This window comes from Primulina tabacum, chromosome 13, assembly GCF_025594145.1.
Source record: "Primulina tabacum isolate GXHZ01 chromosome 13, ASM2559414v2, whole genome shotgun sequence".
Lineage (NCBI taxonomy): Eukaryota > Viridiplantae > Streptophyta > Magnoliopsida > Lamiales > Gesneriaceae > Primulina > Primulina tabacum.
In genome coordinates this window covers 29,500,411-29,522,520 of record NC_134562.1, presented here as the reverse complement: position 1 = coordinate 29,522,520, position 22,110 = coordinate 29,500,411, and the positions used below count along the sequence as shown (strand labels likewise).

At 35.0% G+C, this 22,110-nt stretch overlaps 3 protein-coding genes across 6 annotated transcripts; 2 read left to right on the top strand and 1 right to left on the bottom strand.

Annotated features, from left to right (window-relative positions):
- The first annotated feature begins 1,435 nt into the window (after positions 1 to 1,435).
- Positions 1,436 to 10,212, top strand: LOC142522232 (putative AMP deaminase). Of its 4 annotated transcripts, none has more exons than XM_075625450.1 (19): positions 1,436 to 1,935; positions 2,248 to 2,417; positions 2,755 to 2,956; positions 3,051 to 3,226; positions 3,330 to 3,381; positions 3,486 to 3,613; positions 3,698 to 3,877; positions 3,984 to 4,051; positions 4,141 to 4,283; positions 5,158 to 5,219; positions 6,095 to 6,208; positions 7,018 to 7,158; positions 7,902 to 8,054; positions 8,206 to 8,259; positions 8,345 to 8,455; positions 8,859 to 9,032; positions 9,102 to 9,182; positions 9,503 to 9,601; positions 9,775 to 10,212. In XM_075625450.1, the coding sequence occupies exons 1-19, from the start codon at positions 1,464 to 1,466 to the stop codon at positions 9,841 to 9,843; spliced, it is 2,649 nt and encodes an 882-aa protein (XP_075481565.1). In that variant the 5' UTR covers positions 1,436 to 1,463; the 3' UTR covers positions 9,844 to 10,212. The 4 variants fall into 4 exon arrangements, with proteins under 4 accessions (XP_075481565.1, XP_075481564.1, XP_075481566.1 ...); XM_075625449.1 differs by having other exon boundaries at positions 2,248 to 2,423; XM_075625451.1 differs by lacking the exon at positions 7,018 to 7,158 and having other exon boundaries at positions 2,248 to 2,423.
- Positions 10,213 to 12,333: 2,121 nt separating this feature from the next.
- LOC142522267 (uncharacterized) lies at positions 12,334 to 16,099 on the top strand. The gene is made up of 4 exons (XM_075625510.1): positions 12,334 to 13,177; positions 14,341 to 14,537; positions 15,329 to 15,403; positions 15,545 to 16,099. The coding sequence occupies exons 1-4, from the start codon at positions 12,499 to 12,501 to the stop codon at positions 15,986 to 15,988; spliced, it is 1,395 nt and encodes a 464-aa protein (XP_075481625.1). The 5' UTR covers positions 12,334 to 12,498; the 3' UTR covers positions 15,989 to 16,099.
- A 1,291-nt stretch (positions 16,100 to 17,390) lies between these two features.
- LOC142523084 (uncharacterized) lies at positions 17,391 to 21,709 on the bottom strand. Its single transcript, XM_075626730.1, has 2 exons — positions 20,953 to 21,709; positions 17,391 to 17,859 (listed from the first exon to the last, which is right to left on the bottom strand). Exons 1-2 carry the CDS (start codon positions 21,465 to 21,467, stop codon positions 17,412 to 17,414), a joined length of 963 nt encoding a protein of 320 aa, XP_075482845.1. The 5' UTR covers positions 21,468 to 21,709; the 3' UTR covers positions 17,391 to 17,411.
- Positions 21,710 to 22,110: the final 401 nt, after the last annotated feature.

Here is a 22,110-nt window from a genome sequence, read left to right as displayed (position 1 = left end):
GTTGTTTATTACTGAGCCGGAGGGTGATTCTTGTTCCACCTATAGTATGGTTCATTCGAAGTGTCTTGTGGAACTGAATCAATTGAGTTGACATTAGTTTGGTAGACATCAGTATGGATTTCATCGTCTCTTTGTGTGTCAACTAATCGGCAGGGTCAGTTAATTTTTTGACACCCATACTTTAATCAATGATGGTTTTCAGAATTTTGAAAAAAAATAAAAAACTTTACTAATACATCATAAGTTAGTTATTCTATTAAATTTAACTTTGATTAATAGGATAGATAATATTTCTTTTCTTAAAAAAAAACGAAAAAGAAAAATCTACTAAATATTTAACACCCCATTTTCTACGAAAATAAATGACTATTTTTTATGGTCCAATTTTTATCATCCACACTTCACTTTTACTCTAATAATGATAATGATTTTTCATAAAATCTGTTGTATACAATATAAAACGAAGTAGAATTTAAATAAATAATTCAATTGTTGCCCACTTCATATGCTCAATGGATCAACGATTCAATTAACACCAGTGATTAAACATCTCTTACGATCAATTAATCATTTTATTATCAATATTGAACAATTGATTACTTAAAAATTTATTTAACCAGTTATAAAAATTACTACGGTAAGGAAAAAAATTAATAGAAATTTATATTTTGGATCATCAATGCTATTATCATGTCAAAAGTTATTGTGGCTTATGATGCAACTTTTGACTCTTATATTACGACCGGTGGACATGAGAGGAACTTGGATCCGATAGATAAGATTGTTAGGACACATGAGTTCGAAGATGAGTGTACATTGCTACTGATACTGTCTCAAATTATACCGTCCAATTTTAACTTTAATTGCTGTTGATTATGTCTCCACAGTAGATATCAATATTATTCATTAAGATTTTATGTCTCTATACAACTTCTTTTGCAGCTCGCACAACCAACCATATCTTACGAAAACATCGGCAGTTTGACACAACTTACTACGGTCATTTGATACTTTTCTTCGTGAAATCAACTAATCTGACAATTATCTTAATAAAAAATCTAATTAATAAATCCAAGACAACTTTATAAAATAAAACTATAATTGAAGCAATTATTTAACCACTAAGGTAATTATAATCACATGAATATATATCCTACATTTATATTATTGCATTTTATTTTATTTATTAAATACGAGATCCTAAGGGTAGAATTTTTTTGGTCTTTAATGCATACTATATTTTTTTAGAATCTCTCTCTTTATAATTATTTTATATTTACGAAGATAGAAAAAATATAATAAAAAGGCAAATATTTATAAATAACATTTGATTGGGAAAAAAATATTTTAATATAATATATTTTATATTTCGATTTTTTTAAAACCGAAATGACTAAACTCTCCCTGAACTGCCGGCCATTAACCCCGAGCTAAACCCATACCCGCCACACTTCGAATAAAATATGTACTCGCAAGCACCTCCACTTTCCTCCGCCTCGCCGTCGGTTTCGCCGCTTCATCTGGCGGTGGCGGCCTTGTTCGGCGCCTCCGTCATGGCTATCTCAGCGTTCTACATCCACAAGCGCAGCGTTGATCAAGTCCTCGATCGACTCATCAACCTCCGCCGCTGCCACCCCAACTCCCAACCCCTCTCTGATGAAGAAGAATTCGAATCTCCCGATTTCAATGACAATGGTAACAGCTTAAATGATTGTCAACACGACGAGAACGTGTCGAGTTCATTTCATCACGATGAGGATAATCATAGTCGAGAGTGTAAAGTTTCATCTTCGGTGCCAAATGTGAGTGTTTCGAAGGACGAGTGGATTAATGAGGTATCTGGTGCGTATACGCGACCTGCGGTTTCAAAATCATTGGATAAGATTGGTTCGATTCTTTCCGATTTCCCGCCACCACGGACAGAGCAAAGAGATAGTATGTTACTTTTTCTTTAATACTCAACTTTCAACACCATTTTGCGTCCGTTCTGGATATTATATCTCACAATGAAGTAAATATTGAAATTAGTTGATTTATCCTTTAAACATGTATCCTTCATCCAGTCAGGTTATGGAAATGCTATTGGTTTCAAGATTAAATTTTTTGATGTATTTCGTTATAGTTGAGTAGTCTTTATTTTTCGGTTACTTACTGTTATTGCTTAAGATTTCTGCTCCTTGTAGTCTTGATGTGTTCTTGTGCTTTGTAGGACGAATCATATGTTTTAACTGATCTTCCTCTGTGTAGGAGAGGCGCTATATGTCAGTCATTGTGGTCCAATTTTGCGGGTTGGATCGGTTGGTAGGCTGGTGACCCCAAGATCAACCGGTGGCTATGCATTTGAAAGTACTGGAGATTCTGATGATGAAAGAACTGAGCTTTCAGAAACAGAGGATCCTGATCTATCTTATGAAAATGTAAAAGTTGGTCCCAGGTTATATTAAGTTTTGACGATTAATTTAATGTGTTTCCATTTTTTGTTTTTTCTATTACTTTTCTACGGACTTTTTGAAGTATTACAAGATAACACAATACATAATGAAATTGTTGTGTGATAGTGGAGTTAAACCTGGTGTTTATTTCTTACTTAGCGAAACTTAGGTGGCATTCCACTCCCACATGGAGTAATGCAATAAAAAATTTCAAATTTCTGGATTGAAGAACGGATTGGTATTCTTTTCTGTGTTTCCCTTCTTTAGCACTAAAACATTATCAATAATCAAGTTGCTTATGAAAATTATCTGTGATTGTCAGGATGTTAATGCAATTGCTGAAGATCCAACCGTCGTTACAGCAGTAGCAGAAAATCTGAGTCACATTAATGTTCTAGAAACTGATTTATTAGTGACTGAAACAATGGCTGATATGGATCATGGTGCCATAAAGGCTGATACAGCTCCAGCAAATATTTTGGGGAATGATACTGTTTCAAGCAGCAACATTCTTCCTTTGCATGGTATTTCACCTTCTTGTTATTAGGGAATGTTTTTCTGGACTCTTTGTCAGTAGTAGGTTTCATTTCTAATGCTCATCAAAATGTTCAAAACTAGAATCAGTGAGTGTTGAAGAACTAGAAGTACTGAAGCTGATTTCCGAATGCATAGAATTACGAAAGAAGTATGTATTTAGAGAAACACTTGCTCCATGGTCAAAAAATGTGGAGGAATCTGTTCCATTTAAAGTCCGAGGGAAACCTTTTCACTTCACCCCTGTTGAAGCAACTTCTGTGAGTTGTCCTAGCTCTCTCAGCTGCAGTAATTAGCATAAAATATATAACTTAGGTTGTGTAGTACTTATTTACGTGACTAAGTTCTGGTACTTGCATACAGCATCACTTCAAAATGGAAGATGGAGTAGTCCACATTTATGCAACCAACAGGGGTAAACTCTTAGGATGCTACTAGCGAATATTGAATAGATTTGCACGACTCCATTCGTAATGGTTTTAATAATTCCCTAACTGTATCTTCTTCGAAACATTTCAGATACTGAAGAACTTTTTCCTGTTCCCAGTTCAACAACTTTCTTCACGGATATGCATTATCTCCTAAAAGTAATGTCCATTGGAAATGTTCGTTCTGCATGCCACCATCGCTTACGATTTCTGGAAGAAGTAATTTTTCTGAATTCCACGCTTTTTTTATCATCTGAGGGTCATCATCAATTTGGCCAATTTATGAGTTGTATCTATTTACAGAAATTCCGCCTCCACTTGCTGGTGACTGCAGATAGGGAGTTTGTAGCTCAGAAGAGCGCACCTCATCGCGATTTCTACAATATCAGGAAAGTAGATACTCACGTGCACCACTCTGCTTGCATGAACCAAAAGCACCTTCTCCGGTTCATCAAATCAAAGTTAAGAAAAGAACCTGATGAGGTATAAAACTTGTGATATTATCGCTCACATTATGCTGCACATTTTAGTTGTTTTGTACATTCCTCCCTTTGATGCTCCACTGAATGGTAACTTTATCATGAAGCAGGTAGTTATCTATCGCGATGGACAGTATCTTACCCTGAAGGAAGTCTTTGACAGTTTGGACTTGACTGGGTTTGAATTACATATTTGTCTACATATTTTTTTTTACTGTGTAGCTTTTTATTATTTTATTAATTGATATAATGTTGACTCGGTTTCAGGTATGATCTTAATGTCGATTTGTTAGATGTGCATGCTGATAAGAGTACCTTTCACCGATTTGATAAATTCAATCTCAAGTACAACCCTTGTGGACAGAGTCGGCTTAGGGAGATCTTTCTGAAGCAGGATAACCTCATCCAAGGTCTGTTCTGTAGGCAAAGAATATACGCGTATTTTTCAAGCAGTGGTTGATGATATCCAATGTGACTAATTTGTGGGAGATAATAGTAGGGCGGAAATACTAGTTTTGATGCATTACTTTTTTGAAGCAACTGTTGATATTACGTGGGCTGAAAATTTTGTCTCTTTCTATCAAAAATCTCTTAAAACTTGGCACCTGTTCAACTTAGATATCTTTTGAAGACTAATTGTGTATACCAACTAAACTTTGACCATTGGATGTAGAAAAACAGTCACTTATTTCTAAGATAATGGACTTAGGTCTAACTCCAACCCAAAAGATAGCTCAAGTGAGAATGAATGTTCAAGTCTATATATACAACTCTCAAGAACTTAATTTCTCCGATGTGTGAGATCTAACACAGCCCCTCACGTTCAAGAATGAAAATTTGGAGCGTGAAGTTTACAAGATATTTAGCATGTGGTCCATAAGGGCAGTCAAACTCATAACGGTGAGCTTGAACTCTGATATCATGTTAAGATCATGGAATCGGGATTGAGTCTAACTCCACCCCAAAAGTTATCTTGAAGGAAGAGGAATGTCCAAGTCCGTATATACAATTCCCAAGAACTTAATCTATCAGATGTGAGACTTCAATCATCAGCCACAACTATGTGTTTCCTATCACTATAATGACAATGAAATGGCATTGCGAAATCTGTTAACTTGATGCTATATTTTTTATATTTCACTGCTTTAGGATGAGACAAAATTTTCAGGCTAATCAGTGGTGGGATAACTAGAATAATCTTCAAAGCTTTTCCTTTTGAGAAACTTGATTGGGAATGCTTAAAACGTAAGGATAAAATGTCTTCAAATTGTCTTCTCTTTCCAGGACGCTTCCTGGCTGAAGTGACAAAACAGGTTCTGTCAGATCTGGAAGCTAGCAAGTACCAGGTGAGGCTTCATTTGCGGTCGGCTTTCTTCTTTTCTTTTCTTTTTTTTCCCTGCTTTTAGATGATGCTCCATCAACTAGTGCTCACTTCCAATGCCCTTAAAATTTAAATATAATGGTGTCTACTGATGGAATCATATTCATTTACAATATTCTGGATGTTGAAAAATCTAAAAGACAAAACCAATCGAGACGGCTATTAAATCCATAAAGCTTCACCATCATACTACTATTTCTTGCTTTTGGCACATAATGCTATTTAAATCCCTCGATGCACATCCTAAGTCCGTGTCAAGGGAGGATGCTTATGTTCTCTATTTGATCGCTTACTAGTCATTACCTCCATCATTATGAATAAGATGAAAGAATTCTCGTTCACTTCCGTCCTGAAAGGTCACTGCATAGGCGAACTAAAATGGTGCTCTGGTGACCAATGTAATCACTCACATTTACTTTAGATTTGTGGTGTGAGTGTGACTGATGTCTGGAAAATCGATAATTTTGAAGCTTTTCAACCAGTTGTGTTTGTGAGATAATGCTACATTTCTGGGTCTAATGTGACTGACTTGGTGTTTGTCTTTACTGATAATCTCTTGGTCAATGAAGGCAACAAACAAAGTCTTTTGTCCAGATGAGATAGGCACGATGTCATCCTTTAAAGCTGGACTCTTCTTGCCATATATTATCACTCTTAGCTAAGTAAATGCTAGTACTTTTTGAGATCCATATAGGAGGTACCAGAAAACGTTTTATATAATATTGTCCATTCTTGGAAAAGAGCAAACTTACAAAAGTGGTAGTTGATGAAATTATATTGTTAAATTTCACTGACTGTACTCAGTTTCCATGAATTCTGATTTCATCATATTCCTTTTAGTTGGCTGAGTATCGGATTTCAATTTATGGGAGGAAGCAGAGTGAATGGGATCAGCTTGCGAGTTGGTTCGTGAACAATTGCATTTATAGTGAAAATGCAGTTTGGTTGATTCAGGTAACTTGAAATAGTGTTTTTGGTCAATAATTGTTTATAATGCCCGACTAGATAAACTAAGGGTGCTTTTGAATCGATATATTCGAAAATGATGATTTCAAATTCATAATAATAGATTTATTGGTTTGTTTGGATAAATTCATTTTACAATAGTTTTTTAATCTGAACTAGTTATTTTTTGAATATTTTAGTGGATTTAAATCCTTTCATTTCAAATACTTCCTTCAAATATTCTCAACAATCCGAATGCAACCTTAAACGATTGTCTATATATTAGAATACTTGATTTTTGCCTTTTCTTTTTAACGGTTTCACATTTAACCTTTACATGACTGTAATGCTAGTTTATCAACTTTTGAACCAAGGAGTTATAATTAACATGCATATCCATACTAACCATTTTATGCTAGTTGGTTTGAACTTTTAGTTACTTGAATTTTAGGATCTTGCCTCTTGGCAGAGTACCGATACTAGTCCCTGTCTTTTGAGCTTTTAAACTGACCGTTAAAGCCTCACCATTACGGTAGAAGTAGCCAAGTGGACTAACAACGGAAAATGTTGGCTGATTTGGTTGCTTGATCCTGTCCTGTTCATTATTTTATCCTATCTCTGTTGAAAATTTTGAGCTGTTGAGTTATTTGCTCCCTCCGTTCCTCATGTAGTCGTGGGCCTTTTTAGTGGTTAGCCTCCTTTCATCACTTGTGGGCTGCGCCTCCCAATGTCACGTTTACAAGTTTGTATCTTACGAAACAAATTTTTTAGAGTTATCTTTGTTTGATATTTATTTGTTTATTGTTTCAATTGTGCAGCTACCAAGGTTATACAATGTCTATAGGAGTATGGGAACTGTCACATCCTTTCAGAATATATTAGACAATATCTTTGTTCCTCTTTTTGAGGTCACAGTGGACCCAAATTCACACCCCCACCTGCATCTTTTCTTATTGCAGGTTTGCATTAGAATTCTCTCTTTAACCGTTATACTTTATGATCTGAGTAATCATCAAAATCTTCTTGTGCAAGCCCTATGCTTTATCAACCAGAGTCTGGATCCAGACACTTTATATCATTTACTTTTACTCGAAGAGATTTATTTGATTAAGCACAGGTTTGGAAGCCCATTACAATGATTTTATTGATTTATGATTTACTCGAGCATTAAGTGTTTTTGCTTAGTTTCCTCTTTGTGACCATGACTCACGACATACATGAGGATATTAATTTGACTAAGTTCTTTTTTCATCTCATGCTTACTATTTGCATGGTAGTTTGAAAAATTTCTTGATGTTTTAGCCTGGATGTCTGGTATTTTTTTTGTTGTTTTTTCATCTTATGCGAGGAATCTACTTGGCATAAATCTCGTTTGGTACGAAGTTTAAAATCAACATGGTGATATCAGTTGTATGAAACTTTTCTTCGCTTGTTTTGTTAAAGGAATTATAAACCCTTGTGCAACTAGCATGAAATAAGCTTGAAAAATATGTGAGTTTTTTCAATTTAATATGCCAACATGCTGTCAAAGTTGCTTTCACGGTTCACCAAATCCAAATAATCAATTTACTCTTATTTACATATTTGTTTTGTTTGACACAACACTGCATGATTTTCTCCTCCTTTTTCTTTGTGCACAGTGAATTTTTTTTATTCATTCTTATGAGATAGATAACTTTGTGCCTAATGTTTCTCTATGAAGGTTGTAGGATTCGACATTGTAGATGATGAAAGTAAACCGGAGAGACGTCCTACGAAACACATGCCACATCCTTCAGAGTGGACGAATGATTTCAATCCTGCCTTTTCTTATTATGCTTACTACTGCTATGCAAACTTGTATACACTTAATAAGGTCATTTTTATTTAAATTACGTCAACTGCAGCAGATGTAAGCTTCGATAAACATCTAATTTTTGTAAATCTTTGCTAGAAGATTGCTTGTTGACTTTGGATTTCAAGTTCTCATCCATTTATTAATTCATTTTTTGATAAATTTCCTTCAGCTCCGTGAAGTAAAAGGATTGCCAACAATAAGATTTAGGCCTCACTGTGGGGAGGTTGTGTTCTGACTCACCTTTTTCTAACATGAAGATGTCTAATAGTTTTTTTTTTTAATTCTAAAATTTGTTTATCGTCAAGCAGGCTGGTGATGTTGACCATTTAGCCGCTGGGTTTCTTCTATGCCATAATATATCACATGGTATTAATTTGCGGAAGTCCCCAGTCTTGCAATATCTTTACTATCTTGCTCAGGTTTGTTACTTAATTATTGCCTAATTACTTAGCTGAGACCAAGTATAACTCTTCTATAAATCAGAACATATGAAATGGAATTCCTGTGCACAATTTAGAATTTTTAATTCTGAAAAATCCTATATTACTTGACGTCACAAAAAGCAAGTTATTTAAAATAAAAACTCTTCAATCTAGATGCCACATCTTTTTGTAACATCTCAGCGCATGCTTTTCTGGAAATAAAAGAGAATGCAAGATGGACTGTTAAGATTTAGCATTTCATGGTGGCTGCTAATTTGTTGTAAAACATTTCAGTGCTATTCTATATTCGAGTTTGTCCTCTAATTACTCCTTTTTCTTTCTTCCTGTATATTTTGCATTAAGATATCACAAGTCTCAGTAATCTGATTTGCGTTTCCAGATTGGTTTAGCTATGTCTCCGCTAAGCAACAACTCCCTCTTCTTGGATTACCATCGCAATCCATTTCCTATATTCTTCCAACGTGGCTTAAATGTCTCCCTCTCCACTGATGATCCTCTACAAATTCACTTGACAAAAGAGCCTCTTGTGGAAGAATATAGTGTAGCTGCAAAGGTTTCTTTCCTTGTATCTTTCCCATTTTTCATTCCCAACACATGCGTATATCTTAAAAACAATTATCAGGTGTGGAAGCTTAGTTCATGCGATCTCTGTGAAATAGCTCGGAATTCTGTCTACCAGTCTGGTTTTACTCATGCAGCCAAGGTTAGAGTTTTAAGATATGATGATTTTGTTAGCATTATAAATTGACGCGACTGTCGAACTTTGTTTGAACATAAACACGTATTGGGAATTCAGAGAAGGTTTAATGATTTCTATTTAACTTCAGATTAAATAAAAATAATTTTTTTATCCTGAAAGTCTTTACATTGAGATATATTAGAGTTGCCCATAATAATGACCGATATTACCTTAGCTTGTTAAAATTTCATGGTGATTTCTTCAGGTATATCAAAGAAACTAGCTGTTTGGACATTCTTCAACGTGTTGATTGTTAACAAGTATGATTTTGATTGTGCTTTTAGTTACACTGGCTTGGAGATGAATATTTCAAAAGAGGACTTTTAGGAAATGAAATACACAAGACTAATGTACCCAACATACGCATTTCCTTCAGACACGAGGTTAGCTTTGAATCGTGTTTCTTCTTTGCATCACCAATTGTGTTAAATATACTTAATTTTCCGAAAGATGGAGTGTTCTTGGGCTGATTTTTCATTTTCGTTGAGAAAAGTGCATCCAAGTTCATTGTTACATGCTGGTCACTTTCAATTTCGACCTTCGGGGCATTTTGCAGACATGGGTGGCGGAGATGCAGTATGTTTATGGAGGAAAAGCCAGGCTTCCTTTGGAAGTTGAACACTAAGGGAAATTTTCATGGTAACAGCATTCACTAGTCTTTCTATAACACAGGTTACAATTTGAACCACCATTCATCGTTCCAAAGCAGCCAAACTATTGAATTCATCATACCGGCTAAATGTTTTTAGCTTTTACGTGCCTATTGCATCGTTCTCTTGAAAAACAGAAAGCTCTACCATCACGTTTGTTGGTCAACCATTTATCAGATCCATTGATGCTCGAATTCTGAAGAAGATGTCGTCTCGGCTTGGTTTTGTCTGTTCATTTGGGGAAGAGGATGTAACATGGAAATTCTTCCAATTTACAGTTATATTTATATGTTTTAGTTCTCTCATCATAAAGTCTTTTAGCAATAAAATATAAAATTCTGTAATTTGATTTGATATTATGAACTTATGATCAACAATAAGAATTTATCGTAATTTAGCCATCCGTATTGTTGTCTCCTTTTTTTCACTATAGAGTTTTTTAGCTATCATCTGAAATCGATTTACGTCTCTTTTTTATAAGAGAGATCTACAGTTATTTTTTGATAATTCCACAAAATTTAAATTCTTTTATGTATTACTCAAAAATAGGATTAATTGAATATGGATTTCGAGGAAATATTTTTTTTCTGAATTATGACTTTTTAAACTTTTATTTTCATGATTCTTAACTTTCTTCGACAAAAAACATCTATTTCTATATGTAGAAAAATATTTATTATAAAATAAAAGAGATCATGTAAACATTCAATCCTACAGTAGGATAATATTTGAAAAATTAGAATCATATTTTGAACGGGAAAATCGTAGATAGTCGTCATTCATCCAACAATATTTTTCCTTGAAAAACACTTATTATTATGTGTTAGTATATATATATATATATATATATAATATACAGTTTTGATATGCTGCACACCTACCGTGCACACCCATGTGAGCACCGATGAGGTGTCACTCACCCATTGGATGCGCAATTTTTCTATATTTCATCACATCCAATGGGTGAGTGACACCTCATCGGTGCTCACATATGTGTGCACGGTAGGTGTGCAGCATATCAAAACTGTATATATATATATATATATATATATTGACAAAAACTTGTGTCAGACGGTCTCACATGTCGTATTTTGTGAGACATATATCTTATTTGAGTCATTTATGAAAAAATATTAATTTTTATGCTAAGAGTATTACTTTTTATTGTGAATATTAGTAGGGTTGACTCATCTCACAGATAAATATTCGTGAGACCGTCTCACAAGGGACCTACTATATATATAATATATATATATATATATATATATATATATGTTGTGTGATTTTAATTTTTTTATGTAACTTGAATTAAACATTGGATAGACAAAGAAGTGTAGGTTAATAATATGAAAATCATGTACTATTTTCTAAACGTAATAAAATTCTAAACATATGATAATTTTCAAAATTCAGAAAATTATATATGAAAAAATGGGTCAAATAAAAGTTAATTTCTCTCTTATAACAATTACCTAAAAAATTTATGTTTTTATCAAGTGAGTTTGTCAAAATAATCATTTCTTCTTCTTTCGTCTGAACATTAAGTAATTGTTTCTGAAAATGTTTTAGCTTATTCTAGTCTTAATTAACAATTGAATTAATAGTACTAGGCCCCCGCTTCTTCGATTTTATTATTTTATAGCTAGAGATTATCTAATTTTACAAAATCAAATTTTAATTTAATGGACCGACGCCTCTTTTTTTTTTCAAAATTAATATTCACTTTTTTAAAAATATTGGATGTTGATATTATAAAAATAATAATTCAAAATATATATATACTGAATTATAATGTAAGCCATAAATTTAAAAATAACAAAAAATATTTAATACATACCAACTTTTATATAATATATATATATATATATATATATATATATTAATTTTTATGTTAAAATTATTACTTTTTATTGTGAATATCAGTGGGATTGACCAGTCTCACAGGTGAAACCGTCTTACAAGAAACCTACTTCGTGTTTTATTAAATATTAATCATTTGATGCATCATTGGAGTAGTACATCAATCAACTTTAGTTTCATAGTCTAATTTTTAAAATACCTATCTCACCAATTTTATTTGACAAAAATCATCATAAAATAAATTTTATAAAATTACGTCTCATCAATTTTTTCAAAATTTTAAAAATATTATTTTTTTTGAAATTTTTATTTTTTTAAAAAATACCTTAAATTAGTTTTTTATTATAAAAAATCACTTGACAAAAAAAGAGGTTCCCCAACGCGATCGAGAGGGCCAGTGTTTGTGCTCTATTTGCTAATGAGTTGATTATTAGAATGAAAATTAAATCATTTAAAAAAAAAGAATGAAAATTAATATTTATGTAACAAAATCAAAATAAAAATCTTGTGCTCTAATTACAATTAATATGTCTTTATTTTATTTTTTATAAAAATTAAATATTTATTTACAAAAATTATTGGCCGCCCTCCAATTATCAACTGATAAATCCCAATAAACCGCTCTCACCGCTTACTCTCTCTCTCTTCAGTCTAAACCCCTCAGCCGCCGCTTCTGCCTCCCCAAACCCCCGCTCCAGCCTCCTGATTCAGCCGTTCCGGCGGAAGGAACCCTAGATTATCTCCTATTTCCTCCTCAATTTGAACTCGAAATGGCGGCAGTGACGGCATCCTCCTTGGCCGACTCAACCAACGATGGTCCGGTTCTTAATGTTATCAACAAACGCCTCCGCGCCATGCGAAAGAAGTTGAACCGAATAGCGCAGATGGAGGAATCTGTGTCTCAGGGAAAAATCCTAAACAAGGAGCAAGACGAGACCCTGAGGTCCAAACCCTCCGTTCTGGCGGGGATTGACGAGCTTGAGAAGCTTCGTCAACCTCTTTTGGAAGCGCTTGGTCAAGAAATTTCAATGGCCTTGGAGAAGGAGCGAAGTCTGGGGACTGAAGATGGTCGCGAGGAAGAAGTTCGGGAGCCTGATGTGAAGGGAGGGAACGGGAGCGTTTCGGATGTTTCGGATCTACTCAGTTTGCTCTATTTTGGGAGTGTTTTCGATGTTCAGACGCTGATGAGGGCGCACGACAACATGATTACAAGGTCTCATGAGAGGAGCTCCTGCTTGACGTATGATTATGTGACAGATGATGATGCCTCCGGGGCACCCCTCAAAGAGTGGGATTTGGATTTGATTTCGATGCTTGGAAGTTCGCTGATTTCACGGCCGTTTAACTCAAATTTGCCGCACAAGAACGCACTGGAAAAATGTGTCGAGCATGCTAAGCTCTGGCTTGCAAATTCGGAACAGCGCATTGAACCCAATGTGGATATCACTTGTATGGACACTACACTAATTTTCTTTTACCATATTTGTTTCCTTCCATCTGCAATCCGTATCTATGTCATTGTACGTGTATGTAGCTTTCTTTCTCTTCTTTTGATACTTGTGTGGTTGAAAATTTTAAGGTTCATATGTGGTGGATATGCTTGTTCTCAAAAGTAGAAGAGCTCTGGCTTGCAGGCTGCTTGGAGTCTGCTGAATCCCCCTCGTTTTTTATGAAGTATTTCCTGCATAGAGAAGAGATGCAGTCTTTGTTAATGGTTATACTGCATGGAACGTGGATGCATGATTCTGTTATTTGTTTAGTATGACTCTGGTCAAGGGTTGTGGTAGAATATTGTGAGAGATAGCTGGAATCCCCTCAATTCCGAGACTCAATGATTTTTTCCCATAAATTTTAGAATATTTGGAAATTATAGGCAAATTCTTTGTTGTTGATCCCCTGAAAATGTTCACGGGAGTCCCCATAAAGCTAGGCTTCTATGCCTTTTGTGCAATTGATAAGAAGTATGTCTTATCATTCAATTGTACATTCTACATTTGTTAATTTACTTCATTTCTTATATGTATAGATAAATGTGTCCTAGGAATAATGTTTATTATGCTTGCAAGTCACTCATTTGTCTGGTCTGAGACATTTTAGGAACAGAACTCTCGTGTGTTTGGGTACAAATACTTTTATTGTGCTCCTTCATGGGTTTCTTTAACAATAATAACTTGCATGTTGTATTTGTTATTTTCCCATGATGCTTGAGGGTGTGTTTTCTGTAACTTTTGAAGTTTAAGATTTCTATTGGGAACTAGAATTCGTTTTTTTTGTGAAGCCTAGGAAGATCCAGCATTCTGAAAACTCGATAAGCATTAAGTATGCATGCCTCCCGTGAATCTACTTCCATATGATTGATTACTACTGTAGCATTTTGTACCCATATTGTGTCTTCCAAGGTGCTGTTTTGTGATTTTTTATGATGAAGAAAGGAGTTGGGTTTAACGTGTCCACAGTTGTCAGATGCCCCCCACCCGCACGCGTGTAATCTAAGTTTGTTGGTGATACTTGAAAGGTCTTACTTTTTTAGCATAGTAAACGTCATGGCATCGAGTATTGACTTCAGTTGTATCATTTTCCCTTGAATTTTCTCAATTATGGTTGTCGTTTAGATGCTGGCTTAAGGGAGAAGCTGGATAAAATTATGGCTTCGGAATACTTTACAACTACTCCAGCTATCAAGGCTACTGTTGACGTTGCTGCTGCTGCTGACAATTATATATCTTTTCAGATCCCAGTTCATGGGTCAGTGGTTCCTGTCAGTGTGACTTCCCCCGTGGATGGCTCGGCTTCAGAGTATCAGCTACAGGTAATTTATATTTAGTTGCATTTGGTTCCCGCGGTTTCGATTTGATTGGGTTTTGCATGAATTATGCTTGATAAACAATAGGTTTTAATGGATTGCCTTCGAAGTGTGTTGAAACGAAACGTGTTCTGTTATTATAATTGATGCACCACTTTCTAATGGCACTTCATTTTTTCGAACCATGATTCCTGATCTTCATGTAGCTTTGCAACATAATCAATTTTTCTAGCTGTTCATACCAGTTCTTGTAGTTCACACCTCCAAGGCCACAACTCTACTGCTTGACTTTGCTTCTGAAAGCTTAATTTTTTTGGATGTTATAATAATTGTCAGTTTTATCTGCATTCTGTATATCACGATTAAGTTTTAAGTTCCTTTCTCTACTGTCTTTTTTCCACATCAGTACTCTCCAATCAAATATTGATATTGTCATTATTGTGCATACATTATAAACTGATCAAAAGTGAAAGCGCGATGGAAATAGCATATTTTGTCTTCCAGCAGATCATGCTGACAAACCTATGCAAAACTGTGATGACTTCAAAACATTATAGGACCTAGAATAGAATCTTCAAAGTAAATTACTCTCAAGCAATCGGCTTTATATAGTCCTACAGTATACACTAGGATTTGTAATTTACTAAAACCCATGTTCAAAAGCACGAAATGGTCATATGATTTGCATTGCCAGTTGCTAGTTCTATGTGTACCTTAATGATTCTTTCTTATATTATTTGGACGTCACTTCACTTGTTCCTTTATTTGTTGTCCTTTTATATTCTTGTGTCTTCCAGGAAGAGGACTCGTCAAATTCCCATAGCCATGAAATCTACAATGATATAACTGAACCAGTTGAAGAATTTCATCAGGTAATTTGTTTTTCTATTGTTAGAAGATTGGAATCACGTGGAGGAAGTCAAAATCCTCTTCTCCCAATATTTTTTGTGAATTCCTTAATATTATTGGTAATAACGATAATAATTCAACCAGAATATTTATCTTGCTTTTAGGGAGGACCAGAGCTAGAGAATTCACCTGAAGTTCAGGTTCAAACAGAGGAGGTGATACCAGAAACAGAAGTGGATCAAGACCCTAGTGATCTGGATTTGAACGAGCAGCAGCATGTTACTCACAGGGCTTACAGGAACTATAGAGGTGGTCGTGGTGGTGGCGGCGGACGCAGAGGGTACACTAATGGTGGTCGTGGGGGACGAGGCAATGGGAGGGGAAGCTATCAGAATGGACGAGGCCAATTTTATGATCAATCAGGCAGTTATTACCCGAGGAACCACTACAACAATCATAGAGGTCGAGGGGGCAGGGGAATGGGCAACAATAACTACAATTACCATGCTTCTGCAGGTCATGCCGGGCACATCCCAGGCCGCGTCTTGAGCTTATGTCAAATGGTTAGTGATGTGGTTTCTTGGCCTTCTGGGCATTTTTCCTTCTGAGGTCATTTTCTTTGTGATTGGACGGTATGAAAGCGGTGTTCTTTGTAGAACTCTTGGCACTTTTTTCATGGCACAATGAATGGAAAGAATGAATATTTATCTCTGTGTTTAGCATTGTTTGGTGCAGTAGATGGAACGATGAGTGATTATTTATTGAGCTTTCATGGAGTAAAAAATTAAATTAAATTTTTAGCAAATCACACGCGTAATGCAATTTTCGTCCTGTTCACAAAGATATGAGACAAACCTTTCTCATCACATCGATTCGCCAACAAGATTGAGTTTATGCCATATCGTACCAAACAAAATGTAAATGCTTGTCTTTTTATGCAAAAGGTTTCTTTTAAAGTTGGTCCGATCCGGTTCTGCGCATCGGCTCCACACTTCGGATGGCTAAAATTTAGACTGACTTTGAACTTTTGGGCATCATCGAGCGTATGTTATATTTGGATTCATGACATAACACATCTCTAGTCTCTCATATTTTGATTTACCCGCATTTTAACATAGGTTTGACCACAAAAATATTGCCATTTTACCTTCTAGTTTCAAAATTACTATCACATACATTCTCTGTTAACGTTTGATGGTCTTTTTAGGAAACCACAGCATCACCAACCAAGTAAGGTCAGATATTTACATGTTACTCACAAAAGTTGCACTTTTAGATTAAAATGTTAAATGATTCTTTAGCTAAAGCTAGAAATGAATACTTTAAAGAAACTGTAGGTCAATGTCAACTATTATATTTATAAAGAAGCAGGTATCTTGTGAGACGATCTCACGGATCTTTATCTGTGAGACGGATCAATCCCTACCGATATTCACAATAAAAAGTAATACTTTTAGCATAAAAAGTAATAATTTTTCATGGATGACCCAAATAAGAGATCCGTCTCACAAAATACGACCCGTGAGACCGTCTCACACAAGTTTTTATTTTTATAAAGAGAGGAACTGAAGTTTTAAAAAAGCTTTATTTTATGGCCCGTGCCCAATTTGGTTCAGTGATACCGACCCGCTCCTCTCGTTTCCATTTCATCCCTCCTGAAAAAAGATGAAGCAACCCACACAAGCAATTTGGTTGTTCTCTTGAAATTCTTGGATCTTGAATACAAACGCCTTTTCGCAAATGTCGCGAATTCAAGTAAAGTTGGTATAAAGTAATAGTCTAAGATCCACCTTGATTAAGGAGAAGTTGCTGAATTTACATGTTTTCCCAGCAATCACAAAAAAGTTGTCACGCAGTTGAATTAGCAGCGAAGTTCAGGTTAAAACAATTTTAAATAGTGAAATAAACAACTCAATCTACTTCTACTATGAACAATAAAGAATCTAGTCTGAAAACGTTAAAAGTATATACACCTAGTTCGACTTCGTTGACTGGAGATTACGATAAGTTACCTTCGAACTGAATCGAGCATTATTCAGCAGTCCTGCCTAACACCCTCCTTAGATCTGATTTTTGGTCCGAACTAAGCCTTGATGGGAACTTGACATCAAATTTGATCCTTAAATTTCCATTCTTACCAGGTTCTTTAGATATGGGCATTCCTTCATTTTGGATCACAATTTCTTTGCCTGGTTTGATGATATCTGATACTGGAACAGCCAAATCTCGTCCATCTAAAGTTGTTAAGTTGAGAGTGTTGCCTGTTAGAGCATCGAGTAGGGAGATTTTCTTACTGACAAGTAGATCATTGCCATCCCTTTTAAAGATTGGATGCAGCTTTTCGTCTATTACAAAGATGAGGTCTCCAGGGGCGTGATCCGGTTCGTGGTTCCCTTTCTCGGGAAAAGTTATCTTTGTACCCTTCTTCCAACCAGGTTTAATATGAATAGTCAAGACTTCTTCAATTGCGCTAGGCTTTCTGCAATTATGACTCCACATTAGTGATAACCAAAGAAATTCAATAGCAGGATGAGGAAAAAGAGCTTTGATAATTTTGATCTAATCATCAAGCACTCAAAACTTAACATTTGTTAGGTTGTTGAATGCATTCTTTACATTTCATTTAAAATAGATCACTTTTTATCATGTTTAGAAACTCATGCGAAATGCGAAATCACAGAAAATGAAGTTCAGAACTAACAAAAAGAAATGAAATCTCTGCTAAAATAATGAAGTTAAAGGTGAATTTTCTTGTTCAAATAGTTACTTCACTTTGACCAACCAGAATAGATGACCAACTTCACGAAAGATAAAACCACACAATCTAAATAACGCACAGAGGGTCCGTGATAAGATAATGTAACAATCCACCTCGCATCTTGGTTACACGAGCGAGCACTGTGCCATAGCTTGTGTCACATCGCAAAGACTCAGCCTCGCTAATCATTGAGCCCGACAACTATGATTGGACATATGCATAATTAACTCTATGACAAAGAACAATGCTAAAACATACAGTAAAGATTTTACACAAAATTGCAGGCTAGAGGTCTCTTCTGTCTCACCGCAACAAAGCAGACACAATTAAACAATGATACATCTGCATTACCCTAAATACAACTGCGAATTCGATCACATCAATTAGTATCTGGACTGTTGAAGGAAAATATAATATTCCTTACAACTGTTATATTAGAGTAGGTGTCCAGCGAGCCAACTTGTGGTTTAAACTTTATTGACTATCATGTGAAAACAATCTTTATTTTAATAATATTTTATGAATTTTTCAATTATTACATTTAATTTATCTATATACTCATGCAAGATGCATTAATAAAGTACTTGAATATACGATAGATATTATGAGAATTGTCTTTCAACATAATATCATGAAACTTATTAGGAAGTGTATTGTATTTTCTAAACTGCTTCCTAGTCGATTCAGCCTCCTAAAATAAAGGATAAAAGTCGTTTGAGATTGAGACTAACATATGTGATATAAAAGTCATGTTTCATTGGTAAGGACATGAAGATGTCCATTCATACAGATGAGTGATAATTTGATGATATATTGAACAACTCTCTATCGAACTTTTTGAGTGGTTATCACTTATCGAATGAAAAAATTCACAGTTATGGTTGTACACTATTAGTATTTTGACCCGGGATAACGTGAAGGCTCTATTTACTAGCATGCACTTTGATCTGTATACCGACTCTATTAAGGGTCCTCAGGCGGTGAGGTTGAGTATAATTTTGAAATACGTAGAAGTCATTGTGTTGTAGTCAGGGATTCACCGCTCATCCACGAGTAAAGATATCATATATGAAATAGTGCAAAGAATCTATTGTCAGAGTAAGACATGTGCATTGTGGAAAGGGGTTTCCTCAATTGAGCATATCATGTCACTATTATTACTCAAAGATACATTACATCATTATCGAATTCATTTGCAACTCTCGATATACCAATGATTGCAGATTCGATCGAGATATGTGAGTTGAAGATACTATACTATACACTAACAATAACTTAAGGTTTTTTCAGACACTATCAGTGATACCTAGGGATCATGGGGTGATGCTACTAGACACTTTTACCATGATCCGATGAGTGCAATCAGATTTTAGTTCTGACGTTCTTGATCAAATGATTGATAAAAAGAATGAGGGTAGTTAGAGTAAGCTCGAATAAGAACAAATATTATTCTAAATCACATAAAGTTGTGAACATATAGCTAGTTGTATTCCCTAAACCATTGAGGTCACACAAGTATTGGATTTCGTGTTCCCGTTGAGATAGTCAAGTTCAAAGGTTGAATTTGACGGCTGAAATTTGATGGAAATCAAACAGATTGCTTATAAAAGAGTTTATAAGTTGATTCCATGTAATATAAGTTGTGAAATTTAGCTTAATTGCTAGTTGAGTGAGGAGAGTGAAACTGCATGTTTTGGTGAAGGAGATCACAAAACTGGTCACAAAACTGGCCGCTGACAAAAATGGATCAGTGGAAAACTTTGTCCTTCAAAATTTTCATTTTTCATTATGTGAACGAGATTTATCCCCTCGATACATCGGCACTGATTATCAATCGTGGTTATAATGAGTTCTCGATTATTTATTTAACAAATTTAGAATATACTAATTAAATAGCAAATTAGTAATAGACTAATAGTGACTACTACTAAGTGCAAAATTTCATTGAACATTCTAAAAGAGTCTTAAAATAGATTAATTAATTAATAATTAATTGAGTAATTAAATAAAAGTTATTTAATTTAACACATAAATAAATATATATGTATATATGTGTGTGTATGTATATATGCATATTGTATCATCAAAAGTTGATAATAATTTAATCATGAATGATATTTTCGAGAGAGGAAAAAATACATACACGAGAGTTTTTGAATAATGAAAAACAATATTTTGATTAAATGAGAGTCCTGATTAGATCGGTAATAGACTTTCAATATATGTGTAATCAATAATTGAATAACACACATAACTTTAACAGACAAGTATTGGTCCACAAAAATTTTCTCAATTTCTCTCCCTCATACAAGGAAATCGGCCATCCCTCTCTTGGAAGCACATGGCCGCTCCTCCACAGCGCCGCCGCCCCAACGCCGGAATTTCAAGCAATTTCAAGCGGGTTTTGAATTACGACAATCAACTCTCGACGTAAATTTCGTTTAGATCTCTATTACGATCTATTAGAGAAATTCAGTTTTGATTATGGACCTGATTCAGGTGGATCTTTCGTAGAGATTTATAAGAAGGTCATCTCCCCTAATTCTGGACTGCTTTGATGTTCAACATTCTTAAACGCAAAGCTAAATCAAATCTGCGCGTCCTATGAATCATATAAATAATATGACGCCCAAGAGAGATTTGATAGTCAAAACACAAATTTTTTTAACTTCCGCACTTCAACATTATATTCACATCCTCTCGACATCCTTAAAATCTTTTACCAATTATGATGAATACCAGTTTATGCTAGATTCTACATTTAAATTGAAGGAAAAATTAACCAAACAAAGCAAGAAACTCAAATGTACCAACCCATTATCATCAAGAACAATTCTTGAAATCTGCATCTTCCTCTTCGAACCCTTGTACAGCTCCTCCAAACTACACGGCAACTTGTTCTCCATCGCCTCCGCCTTCACCAACCTTCCTCCTCCTCCCCCACCACCAGCATCGCCGCCGCCGCCGACACCAGTACTCTTCCCTGTCCCACCATCCAACCCGCCAAAAAACTCCTCAAAAATATCCTCCGCGTCCCTAGGATTAAACATAAACCCCCTTCCTCCTCCCCCGCCGCAATCTTTACCCGGCGGATACAATCTAGATTTCAATCCCTCTTCTCCGTGCAAGTCATAGATCTGCCTTTTCTCTGGATCACTCAACACATCGTAAGCCTCAGATATCTGCTTGAACTTCGCCTCCGCTTCCTGGGTGTTCACGAAATTCTTGTCCGGATGCCATTTCATCGCCAATCTCTTGTAGGATTTCTTGATGTCCTCTTCACCAGCGTCTCTTGAAACTTTCAGGATGTTATAGTAATCAACGCCCATTTTCGCGAGTAAAGCTTCAAATTCTTGAATGTCAGTACATATAATGAATGGAAAAGGGTGGAAACTGAAATGGGTCGGCGGCAAGAGTCGGCGGGTCGTCAACCTCGCGGATGCGTAGCCTAGCTGAATGGCGGATGTTGTGCTAAGGTACACGTAATGCGCGATATTTTAAAGGAGAACAGGCTTTGGAGATACCCTCCTGAAGAAACTTCTGGATCCAGCAGTGAACTTTACCATCAAATTTTCAACTTTTAAAAACCAGTGAACAAAAGTATATAATTTTTATTCATTAAATATTTAATAATTCATGATTAAAAAAAAATCAATTGGGATTCATATTTTATTTTATTAAACGAGTATATACTTTACTTCCAGAAATTGATTGAATTAATTTCTTTTGTATCATGTTTTTTTTTAATTTAGTAGTAAAATTGAATACCACGAACTAAGAAATATTTTTTTTACATGGTCTGATCGTTCCAAATATGAAATTTTTATGTCAGATTACCAATAATGATATTTTTTTTTAAGTAGATGACGAGATTATTCCAAACATGAAATTTTGATGTTAGATTAATTTAAGTAGATTAGTAGAGTGATTTTTTTGGCACGATTTGATGCGACAAATAGGGACAATATGAGT